This window comes from Rhineura floridana, chromosome 15, assembly GCF_030035675.1.
Source record: "Rhineura floridana isolate rRhiFlo1 chromosome 15, rRhiFlo1.hap2, whole genome shotgun sequence".
Classification (NCBI taxonomy): Eukaryota; Metazoa; Chordata; class Lepidosauria; order Squamata; family Rhineuridae; genus Rhineura; species Rhineura floridana.
The window spans coordinates 15637357-15650231 of NC_084494.1; the positions used below are offsets into that span (position 1 = coordinate 15637357).

Here is a 12875-nt window from a genome sequence, read left to right on the forward strand (position 1 = left end):
GAACTGGAGTGCTTGGGCTTAGAGGAGAGCATTGATATAGTGAGCATAACGGAGACCTGGTGGAATGGAGAAAACCAGTGTGATACGGTTATCCCTGGATATAAACTATATCGGAAGGACAGGGAAGGACGTATTGGTGGCGGAGTTGCTCTATACGTGAAAGAAGGCATTGAATCCAGCAAGCTCGAAACCCCAAAAGAGGCAGACTCCTCCACAGAATCGTTGTGGGTGGTGATACCATGCCCCAGGAGGGACTTAATACTGGGAACGATCTATCGTCCCCCTGATCAAAATGCTCAGGGAGACCTTGAGATGAGATATGAAATTGAGGAAGCATCCAAACTAGGAAATGTGGTAGTAATGGGTGACTTCAACTACCCGGACATAGACTGGCTGCATATGTGTTCCAGTCATGACAAAGAAGCAAAGTTTCTAGATATTCTAAATGACTATTCCCTAGACCAGTTGGTCATGGAACCGACCAGAGGGACGGCAACCCTGGACTTAATCCTCAGTGGGGACCGGGACCTGGTGCGAGATGTAAGTGTTGTTGAACCGATTGGGAGCAGTGACCACAGTGCTATTAAATTAAACATACATGTAACTGGCCAATTGCCAAGAAAATCCAACACGGTCACATTTGACTTCAAAAGAGGAAACTTCACAAAAATGAGGGGATTGGTAAAAAGAAAGCTGAAAAACAAAGTCCAGAGGGTCACATCACTCGAAAATGCTTGGAAGTTGTTTAAAAACACTATATTAGAAGCTCAACTGGAGTGCATACCGCAGATCAGAAAAGGTACCGCCAGGGCCAAGAAGATGCCAGCATGGTTAACGAGCAAAGTCAAGGAAGCTCTTAGAGGCAAAAAGTCTTCCTTCAGAAAATGGAAGTCTTGTCCAAATGAAGAAAATAAAAAAGAACATAAACTCTGGCAAAAGAAATGCAAGAAGACAATAAGGGATGCTAAAAAAGAATTTGAGGAGCACATTGCTAAGAACATAAAAACCAACAACAAAAAATTCTATAAATACATTCAAAGCAGGAGACCATCTAGGGAGACACTTGGACCCTTGGGTGATAAGGGAGTCAAAGGTGTACTAAAGAACGATAAGGAGATTGCAGAGAAGCTAAATGAATTCTTTGCATCTGTCTTCACAGTGGAAGATATAGGGCAGATCCCTGAACCTGAACTAACATTTGCAGGAAGGGATTCTGAGGAACTGAGACAAATAGTGGTAACGAGAGAGGAAGTTCTAAGCTTAATGGACAATATAAAAACTGACAAATCACCGGGCCCGGATGGCATCCACCCGAGAGTTCTCAAAGAACTCAAAGGTGAAATTGCTGATCTGCTAACAAAAATATGTAACTTGTCCCTCGGGTCCTCCTCTGTGCCTGAGGACTGGAAAGTGGCAAATGTAACGCCAATCTTCAAAAAGGGATCCAGAGGGGATCCCGGAAATTACAAGCCAGTTAGCTTAACTTCTATCCCTGGAAAACTGGTAGAAAGTATGATTAAAGCTAGATTAACTAAGCACATAGAAGAACAAGCCTTGCTGAAGCAGAGCCAGCATGGCTTCTGCAAGGGAAAGTCCTGTCTCAGTAACCTGTTAGAATTCTTTGAGAGTGTCAACAAGCATATAGATAGAGGGGATCCAGTGGACATAGTGTACTTAGACTTTCAAAAAGCGTTTGACAAGGTACCTCACCAAAGGCTTCTGAGGAAGCTTAGCAGTCATGGAATAAGAGGAGAGGTCCTCTTGTGGATAAGAAATTGGTTAAGAAGCAGAAAGCAGAGAGTAGGAATAAATGGACAGTTCTCCCAATGGAGGGCTGTAGAAAGTGGAGTCCCTCAAGGATCGGTATTGGGACCTGTACTTTTCAACTTGTTCATTAATGACCTAGAATTAGGAGTGAGCAGTGAAGTGGCCAAGTTTGCTGACGACACTAAATTGTTCAGGGTTGTTAAAACAAAAAGGGATTGTGAAGAGCTCCAAAAAGACCTCTCCAAACTGAGTGAATGGGCAGAAAAATGGCAAATGCAATTCAATATAAACAAGTGTAAAATTATGCATATTGGAGCAAAAAATCTGAATTTCACATATACGCTCATGGGGTCTGAACTGGCGGTGACCGACCAGGAGAGAGACCTCGGGGTTGTAGTGGACAGCACGATGAAAATGTCGACCCAGTGTGCGGCAGCTGTGAAAAAGGCAAATTCCATGCTAGCGATAATTAGGAAAGGTATTGAAAATAAAACAGCCGATATCATAATGCCGTTGTATAAATCTATGGTGCGGCCGCATTTGGAATACTGTGTACAGTTCTGGTCGCCTCATCTCAAAAAGGATATTATAGAGTTGGAAAAGGTTCAGAAGAGGGCAACCAGAATGATCAAGGGGATGGAGCGACTCCCTTACGACGAAAGGTTGCAGCATTTGGGGCTTTTTAGTTGAGAGAAAAGGCGGGTCAGAGGAGACATGATAGAAGTGTATAAAATTATGCATGGCATTGAGAAAGTGGATAGAGAAAAGTTCTTCTCCCTCTCTCATAATACTAGAACTCGTGGACGTTCAAAGAAACTGAATGTTGGAAGATTCAGGACAGACAAAAGGAAGTACTTCTTTACTCAGCGCATAGTTAAACGATGGAATTTGCTCCCACAAGACACAGTAATGGCCACCAGCTTGGACGGCTTTAAAAGAAGATTAGACAAATTCATGGAGGACAGGGCTATCAATGGCTACTAGCCATGATGGCTGTGCTCTGCCACCCTAGTCAGAGGCACCATGTTTCTGAAAACCAGTTGCCGGAAGCCTCAGGAGGGGAGAGTGTTCTTGCACTCGGGTCCTGCTTGCGGGCTTCCCCCAGGCACCTGGTTGGCCACTGTGAAAACAGGATGCTGGACTAGATGGGCCACTGGCCTGATCCAGCAGGCTCTTCTTATGTTCTTATGCATAAGCAATGGTTGTTCATACATCGTGCCAATCAGCTCCACATTCTACCCCAGGGCGCAGAACCTCAGGTCCAGGGGACAAATGTAGCCCTCCAGGTCTCTCCATCTGGTCCTTCAGACTCTCCCCAGATCATACGCCCTCCTTGGTCACACATCCTCTCCCCAGCCCACACCACACACTATCCCTACTGCACACTCTCCTTGAGTGGTTTTGCCTGACTGGAATGTGTCCTTGAATGTGGATCATGCCTCAGGTCCCTGAATGGAAGATACAGTTGGGTACATGTAGAAACTAGCCTGGTGTACAAAGGTAAATTTTACATTTATTTGCTCTGCCCATTTTCGCCTCTGGTTCCAGCAACCACTAGCATGTGGCCCCCAGAAGACTGGCCAGATAGGAAAGTGACCCTTGGGCTGAAAAGGCTTCCCCATCCCTGTTCTATATAAAGGAAATCCACTTGCTGCATTCAAAATACATCACAAACCCCACAAAACTATTTGTGTTAAGATTTTGCATACACCTTCTCACTATGTATGGCTCTTTCTAAACTTAGGCTTTGGGCAGCCAATGTATTTTAAGAGAGCTGAGAGTGGGTTTTACACATCTCATTTTCCCAGGCATGCGCATATCTTTCTTTTGTCCCACTACCACCTCTGCAGATTTTTTTAAAAATGAAACAAAACCCCTGCAGGACCTGTGTGAGTTCACAGAATAAGCAACAATGCCTCTTTCCAATTGCCTTCAACTCTGAAACAGAGAAACAAATATTGGGTCTTTTTGGATATAATGCTTTTAATTTTAAACTAATCAGAGTCCCCCATTATCTCCAAATTCAGGAAACTATTATTAGCTTGGATGGGGTACCTGGCCTATCAAATGCTTTTGGACTCCAACTCCCATCCGTCCCAGCCAGCATGGCTAAGGATCAGGGATGATGGGAGATGTGGTCCAGCAAATATTTGGAGGGCCACAGGTTCTCCATCCCTGGTTTAAACTATTGTAAATTTAAAGAAGCCAGGATTAAATCATAGTTTACAATCCCAGCTTGTTCACTAACATTGTTTAAACTAACCAGAGTTCCTTAGAAGTTTTCAAATGTATCTCCACTATCATGAGTGCAAAAAAAACTAGCAAGCTAAGGTTGCTATGAATTCAAATTCTGTGCCAGATACCCGACTGCTCTATACATGAGGAATCACAAAAGACAAACAGCTCTCCTAGTGAGAACAGAGTGTCTGAGTTAGCTAGGAAAAGAAAATAAGCAGCAAGTAGTGGAAAGTGTGTTGCCCTTGACTGTCCCATACCCTGAATCTACATATCTGATGCAGGCATTTGATAGTACCCAAAAATATATTCCTTTCTCCAGCCCTTCCACTCATACCATGTGTTGCTGGTTTTGCCGTAGTTCCATTTGAGCAGGAAGGCACACTGATTGGAATTTGAGCTCCAGGCCCCAGGATTTCATCCATCATAGCAACTTCATCCTCTGTGAATTAAAGAGAAAAATCATTATGAAGAGCACAACAAGGATTTCCTCTGCGCCCTCTCTCTCTCTGTGGAAGGGGAGATGTCTGTTGTCTTGGGGAGGCAAAGCAGCCAGGTTTGCCAAATGTATCATTTTCCAGAGAAAACTGATTTACAAGAAGTGGGAGATGCAATCAGTAAAGACAGGTGAGCCAGTCTCCGGATCAATATAAGGTGGTCCAGATCCACCTTTAGATCCAGTACATTTTACTAATTGCGTATTTTACTTCTTCCATGGAACCTATCTATAGCTCTCTTAACAATACCCTCTTTGAGGAGATCATTCACGGCCCTTCGATTACAAACAATGGCCACTTCCTTCCTCGAAGGACGTTACGCCAATACCCCCTATCACGCACAAGTTTGTATATGTCAGATGGGGGAGGTCGAAGACCTGGCCCACTATCTCTTGAGATGTCCCCTTTATGCGGACTTGAGATCGAAAACTACATCACCTATAATTTCCCCCATGGTGGATAGGGCCATTCCAGAACAGATTGCCATCCTCTTGGCTGGCACGGATATTTATATAACTTCCAGGGTCGCCAACTTTGCACTGGCCGTGGACAAGATACGGGCCAAATGTGCTAAACTGCACAAACCAGCATAACTCTGTTTAATTTGTCCCTACCTGAAGTCTTCCGGACAAAGATGCAACCTCCCAGTTCACTCCTCATACTTTCCATTATGACCCTTTCGCAACGGTGGTCAATAATACTTCCTTGAAGTGTCCAACAGTTTTTTAAAAATGTTAGTTAGTTTTAAAGGACAAGATTATGAGGCACATCCGGACACCTCGTTATTAAACAGTTGGCAGGGATTTGTTTTAGGGCTAGGTTCACCCCATGCACTGGAGTAACGGGTAGTGTGAATTTTATGTATAATTTTTGCGTCTTTGTTATATGTTCTCGGATTGTGATGGCCTATGGCTGTAAACAATAAAGTATTCTATTCTAAAGATATTCCATTTTAATTAATGGTACCCAGAAGCTGCAGGTTACTAGTTTTTTTTTATTAGTCAAAATGCTCATATATCACTATTGATGTGGCATTTAAAACACAGGCAATTTTTATGAGTGAGTAACTGGGATGGGGAAATGTTTTTGCGGGGAGGCTGTGAGCCTTTTTAGTTACCACAGGTGAATGAGACAAAGATTTTAAAGAAAACAAGCATCTCCATCTCACAAGCAGCTGACTGGAGCAGAGTTAAATACCCAACTCTGCCACTGACTCTTGGGTAGCCTTAGGTACATCATACACCCTCAGCCTCATTCTTTGACTCTAAAAGGGAAACAGTAATTCACAGATTTATTGTAGAAAATAATGAGATATTATTAAGAGGACCTTACAGTGGTATATAAACAATTATTTGGAATAAGATATACAAAGCAATGGCAAAGATTTCACCACTTACCATTCTGGATACTCTCTTTGAATGGTGCTGCCCTTTTCCTGAAATCCAGAAGAATTCAAGTGATATAACTTATAAAACAAACAGGAAATCAGTGATAATGCAGATAAATGTATATCTCAAATGTAACTGACAAGAAACATGCTTGCAATTTTACATTACAGTTGGGAAGCCACACCACATACATACACCAATCAAGCTCCTTTGTTTTTTGATATGAGCACACATAATGAAAATAGCCAAAATGGAATGAAGAATGTGATAGCAACAGCCCAGGTTAGTGACTTCCAACTACAGTTTGAATAAAAGCCACAAGGCCTCTAGTTAACTACACTGTAAACATACAGAACCATTCCTAGTTTCAACTGGGATGCAACTTCTGGGATGCTGTACATACAATGCTAGAATAGACTTGAAAACCAAATCTTCCATCAGAAAGCCAACAGGCGAAAGCTTTCCTGGGGGCTACCACAGGCCCAGGTGATTGTGTGAACAAGCCCTCACTTACCCTGGTGTCTGCATCTGAAGTGGCATTCTACGAATCTTCCCCAGAGAGGAAAGAGGAGAAGTCATGGTTTACCATGAATTTACAGTTTTAAATTCTATGGGGGGGAAAGAGATAGACATGTATTACAATTTGTGGCAGGGATGTGAACCTCGGAATTGCATCTGAGACTTAGCTGCATAATAGGCACATCTCTGCACATTGCTAATTTTTGAAGATGTGATAGACTCTTATAGCACATCTGAGCAATCTCAAATCCAAATACATTGGATGGGGTGAGAGGTCAACCTAGGCTGGTGCTCTGTCCATCCACATGACTGACCATGACACTTACAGACCAGTTCAGGATTGTCTAAAAGTTACCATTCCTTCTCCAGAGAAACTTCTTGCACTCTTGATTGCAAGATACAGTATCAAACTGGGATACCATCTAGATAGCTACCATCTAGATCTGCCTGTAGCCAACCGCATGTACTTGGCAGAGTGCTCAAGTTGGCTATGAAGATGACTGGGTTGGTCGCTACCTCCTAGTGTTTTTGTGAGCATGAGGTAAAATTCACATTTACTCCAGCCTGAGCTCCTTGAAGAAAATGTCATATACATATGTCCCAAAATAATAAAGCAAGGGCAGCATTGTAAAAACATATTCCTTCTTTTACACAGCTACCAGTAAACTTGGGGGCCCTCCGGATGTCCTTTTTTGTTGTGCATACAGGGTGATTTCTGCTCATGTTGGTATTTGAGATATCTCTACACATTCCTGCATTCATTAGTGTTGGTGCCTGCAAAACTTTCAACACTGCAACTTCCTGATGAAATGCTGTAACTTTCAGAAGGGTGAGGCTATTAATGGCTACTAATCATGATGGCTTTATACCTGCATTTAAAGCACTATGATGCCATTTTAACAGTCATGGCTTCCCCCAAAACATCCTGGGAACTATCGCTTGTTAAGGCTGCTGAGAGTTGTTAGGAGACCCCTATGCCTCTCACAGAGCTACAGTTCTCAGATTTCCCTGGGAACAGGGATTGATTGTTAATCCACTCTGAGAATTCTAGCTCTGTGAGGGGAACAGGGATCTCCTAACCACTCTCGGTACCTTTAACAAACTACAGTTCCCAGGATTCTTTGGGGGAAGCCATGACTGTTAAAATGTGGTATCACAGTGCTTTAAAAGCATGATGTAGTTGTGGTGCCAGTTGCTGGAATCAAATGTGCAAGTGCTATTGTACTTATGTCCTGCTTGCATGCTTCCCATAGGCATCTAGTTGCCTACTGTCTGGAGAATGCTAGACTAGGTGGGCCTTTGGTTTGATCTTATGTTTTGTCATAGATCTCCAAAGTGCAAATGTATACAAGATAAGAACAGTGTCATCCCATTCATATCCACCCACTGAGAATGCTTACATCTAACGAAGAAGTCTCTAGTGGGCCCATGAAAAATTCTGACGTATAAATCTACTACAGCACAATCCTGTGCATGTGTATCCTCAGAAAAGTAATCCCCACAGATTTCAACAAGACTTGCGTCCTAAGACTGGGATAGGGAACCTGCAGCTCTCCAGATGTTGTCAGACTACAGCTCCCATCATCCCCACCTATTGACTAAGTGAGCTGGGTATGATACAAGTTGGAGTCCAACTGTATCTGCAGGGCCACAGGTTCCCCATCCCTGTCGTGAGCATGGGATGACAGCCTCATGGCATAATCCTATACATGTTTTCTCAGCAGTAAGTCCTACTGTTTCCCATGAGGCTTACTTCCTGGTAAGAGAGTTTGGGACTGCAGCCAAAGGATTGCACACTTACCAGGGCATGACAAACCCCATTAAACTCTAGGGGGAAAGCATGTTGAGCAAGCATGCATAGGATTGTGGGGACTGCAATCCTATACCCACTAGGAGAAAGTCCCACTGAATACAATGGAGCTTACATCTGAGGAAACACGCAAAGGCTGGCACCATTAGTCTTTAAAGTGCCACAACGCTCTGTATTGATTGTGCTGCAACGGACTTAACAGGGACTACCCCTGCAGGGAAAGAGTGGCTTCGTGAACGAAAGTGAGTTAGGAACAGTGCCTGTGAGGGTGAAAAACGGTGTCCTGCCACCTCTTAGTAGCTTGGACCTGATTTGTACAGTTATAAAGGGACTCACCTGCCCATCTTGAGGCTTCAGGCCGGCGTCGCCATCTTGTTTACATTCGGTTGCCTAGGAGATGACTGCCAGGCCCGAGCCTGAAAAGAGTCAGGTGACTCTCCAAAGACTACAATTCCCAGCAATCAGCGTTCCAGGGCGAGTGTTCTTTCTTTGTTTTTGTTTTGTTTTTTAATCTTGTCTTTTGTGGAGCCAGGGCAGAGCAGGGAGAAATGAGACACAGCGGAGCTCGCTTGCGCCTCTCACTTCGAAGTCTCGCACTGATCGGAGCAGGATTTGGGAGGAACCTTTCTACCTCTCTTTTATTGCGAGGATAGGAAGGCTTGAGGGGAACCGTAAAATCCTAACTCGGGCAGGGCAGACTCCACGGCATTAGCCCGTCAGATTGGCAGCGGAATGCTATATGGATCTTTACTCAGAAGTGAGCCCCACCGTAAGCGAGCATAGGATTTCAGGTTGTCAACAGTGGGATAGGCAGCAAAATGTCCAGGATGCCAGCCAGCCATGACCTATTTCAGCATGCTCCATTCCACTTTTCCCCACCTCGTTTTTCCGATTTGTTTCCAAAGGCACGCACACACTTTTAAAAGTTTTTTCCCCATTAATTTTTTTTTTTTTACTAATGCACACCTTGGGTTTCCCCCAAGCCCACTGATAGTGTATGTAGATATGTTTTGGCAATATAAGCAATGGCACTCACAGCCTGAACACTGGAAACAGAGTGACTTCTATGCACGCTTCCATGAGAAGAGCAGGCATTCCCCCCAGTGTTTGCACATTTAGCTGCAATCCTAATCCTACTTCCCTGGAAATAAGGCCCATTGATTTCAACTGGATTTACTACTCTATAGGGTTTCCAGGATTTCAGGCTGAGGGCTTCCCTCTCAATTATTGCTGGGGATACCAGGGACTGAGCCTGATATCGTCAGGATGCAGAACATAGGTTCTACCTCTCAGCTGTGGTTCCACCCCTACTCAGTGCCTTCATCTTAGATCAAGCCCTGGATGGCCAACCTGACATGTGGCAACAGCATCGTAAGACTAGAAGGCAGGTTGGCAGGGGCAATGAGGGTGCTCATGGCTGGGAACAGCTTTAGCAGGGAATACCCAATCTCAGACAAACCCACCACAGGAAAGATAAATCCTCACTGCAAGGAAAAAAGGAAGGGAAAACTACAGAAATTCTAAGGACTAGAAAATGAGAGAGAACCTGGAAAAGTGCACAAAAGGGGAGGGGAACACAACAGCTCTATAAGACTTCAGAGATTCTTATTGCTTGGTGTCCAAACAACTCACTTACGAGTCACAGCCCTGGCTTCACTCATTGGCCCAAAACACTGACAGGCGGGAATAGCCAGTCTGGCATATTTCACAGAAATCGTTTTAAAGGGTACTTTCACATTTTAAGAACATAAGAACATAAGAAGAGCCTGCTGGATCAGGCCAGTGGCCCATCTAGTCCAGCATCCTGTTCTCACAGTGGCCAACCAGGTGCCTGGGGGAAGCCCGCAAGCAGGACCCGAGTGCAAGAACACTCTCCCCTCCTGAGGCTTCCGGCAACTGGTTTTCAGAAGCATGCTGCCTCTGACTAGGGTGGCAGAGCACAGCCATCATGGCTAGTAGCCATTGATAGCCCTGTCCTCCATGAATTTGTCTAATCTTCTTTTAAAGCCGTCCAAGCTGGTGGCCATTACTGCATCTTGTGGGAGCAAATTCCATAGTTTAACTATGCGCTGAGTAAAGAAGTACTTCCTTTTGTCTGTCCTGAATCTTCCAACATTCAGCTTCTTTGAATTTTGCTTCATAACATTCATTCTAGGAGAGCTAGAAACTTACTTTTTTTAAAATGAAAGCTCAGAGTTTGGATCCCCTGCTTGAGGGCACCAATGAAAGCCTTTGCAGGTGCTGTGTTGGCAACCCCTGAGTTCCCCTTGCCCTTCAGCCAGGGGTGGGGAACCTGTGGCGCTCCAGAAGCTGTTGGACTACAACTCCCATCATTCCTGACCATTGCTTATACTGGTTGCGGCTAATGGGAAGTGGACTTCAACACCATCTTGAGCACCTCCAGTTCCTCATCACTTCATTCTTTAAATAGTTCACACAACTCCCAACATCATATCTATTCCTGCCCAAAACAATTGACATTGGGGTGCTCCTTTGCTTTAATATACACAAATCCCTGTATCATACATACTAACAGTAAACCCAGTTATCTGAGTGCTGTTTCATATGTAGCTAAGATGTCACCATCCATGCACAAGAGGGAGATATGAGCAGGTGTGGGGAAACCCAAAGGTTTGCAGAAGTTCAACAATTCTGAAGGGTAACCTGTCAGACCTCCTCTCCCAGTCTGGTCCCAGCACGAATCTCTCCCGATCCCACTACTAGGCGTCACTGCCTGACACACAGTGAGTAAAGCAATGCTGCCCTGAGACTTAGCCTTAGTCTCCTTCTTTAACAGCTTGGTATTAAGTGTCTAAGTTGATTCAGGCCACAACCCCCTGTATCTTTCTGATGTTAAAGACTACAGCCCTGGGTTGCCTTTGGATACCTGCTGCTGATACACTATCCGTTTACCGCTGCCACCATAGATACTGTTTCCAGCTTTGGTTTTTGCTCTGCCCACCCTTCCCTTCTGTATGTAGCCAGCCAAGGATCAGGCATGTTGTCAAACCAAAGGGATGTATTAGTTAACACAGGGAATAAATAAGATTACTTTAGGTTCAGTAGATATGCGTGTGGTTACATTTAAATGGTTTTCAACATGTTATAGTTTCTCTTACATAAATACCTTAGTCCTAAAACCTGTCTCACTACCCGCCTAATACACATCCACCCCTCACCCTCTTCAACTCAAACCCCAGAACTGCACTCCTCTCACACCAACTGTCATTCTCACATATATACCTTCAACCACCCAGATGCTCAGCCAATCACAACACAGCATTCCTCAACATTCCATAACATGTACTCCCCCCTCCCAATCTCTCTACTTACCATATTTACACTATAAAACCCGCACTTACCATAAATACTGTACAAATATAACAGGGACATCACAGAACCATTTAAAAAAGCCCAATGAGGACCATGAACAGTGACCATACAATGCTGACTGACGGGGGGGGGGGAGAATGAAAAACTCAAGGAGCAGAATGGAATGGAGTATTCTGGAAGGTGATGTGGCTGGCTGGCTGGAGCACTCCACACCACAATATTTTGTTGTAGGTCCCACTTGTTATCCAAGTACATACATAACAGCCCTGCAAAATAAATTCAACTCAGGCACCAGAAGATAGAAGAATAGCTGCTGATACATCTGGAAGGGCCCCAAGGTTGTTTTTGCAGGTGTATTCTGCAACATGTCATTGCCACAGTAATAGTGCATTAATGGTGGATTTATATTGGACCATCCACACATATTTCCGCTTATTAGTTTTTCGGTGATGTTTCCCAGTATTATTGTATGATTGCTGTCTGGAGAGGTATTCTAATACTATAGTACAATAAAAGTGGGGGGGGAGGAAAGGAACCGAAACATTTATGGTGTAAAATGTTACAGGATTTCAGCAGAAAGTTATAGGACACACATCGATTGGAAATGAAGCAGTATGTGCACCCCCAAAAATTTACAGGTGCAAACAATTTTGAAAATGGGATTGCATATAATCACTTTGATACTGCTTGTTAAACTTCCAGCATATGACAAAGACTTTCTTGTTCCACCAGGTATTTTAAGGTTTGGTTTTACAACAGTTTTTTTTATTATTTTTTTATTTTCTGTCTGGATTGTTTTCATGTACACCTCTTAGAAATGTGAACGGTTAAGCAGTAAATAAATGTCATTTTAAAAAATCATGAGTGCAAGTCATCATGAATGCTCAATAAAAAGGATGCCTAATGGGGGCCCAACTATGTACGCAATAGCCCTGCTAAATTAAAAACAACTCAGCCACCAGGAGATATAGGGGAAGGGCTATTACTTCAGTGTCTTGGACAACTCCTTGAATGTTCAGACTAAAACCTGGAGCGGATTCCACTTCCCCACTGACATAAGCCACCAGCCGCCACTGGCCATCTCAGTAGTAGAGCGTCTGCTTTGCATGGAGAAAGTCCCAGGTTCTGTCCCCCAGGTAGGGCTGGGAGAGACGCCTGCCTGAAATCCTGGAGAACTGCTGCCAGTCAGTGCAGACAATTTTGAGCTAGATGGACGAATGTTCTGACTCAGTATAAGGCAGTTTCCCATGTTCCTTCCCGTGTTCCTAATTTGTTGTTGTTAAGTGCCTTCAAGTCGATTACGACTTATGGGGATCCTATGAATCA

The 12875-nt window shown here is 44.0% G+C and overlaps 1 protein-coding gene across 3 annotated transcripts in view; it reads right to left on the reverse strand.

The window, feature by feature from the left end:
* The window catches only part of UBXN11 (UBX domain protein 11), a 69014-nt gene that overhangs the window by 31563 nt on the left and 24576 nt on the right, over positions 1-12875 (reverse strand). Inside the window, exons 1-4 of one of the 3 annotated variants that reach the window (XM_061597872.1) lie at positions 8553-8706; positions 6402-6495; positions 5897-5934; positions 4340-4444 (exon numbers count right to left, since the gene is read on the reverse strand). In XM_061597872.1, coding sequence (XP_061453856.1) covers positions 4340-4444; positions 5897-5934; positions 6402-6466 — 208 coding nt within the window. In that variant the 5' untranslated portion in view covers positions 6467-6495; positions 8553-8706. Of the gene's footprint in view, positions 1-4339; positions 4445-5896; positions 5935-6401; positions 6496-8552; positions 8708-12875 lie in introns of those variants that run through there. The other 2 variants (XM_061597874.1, XM_061597873.1) reach the window with 2 other exon arrangements.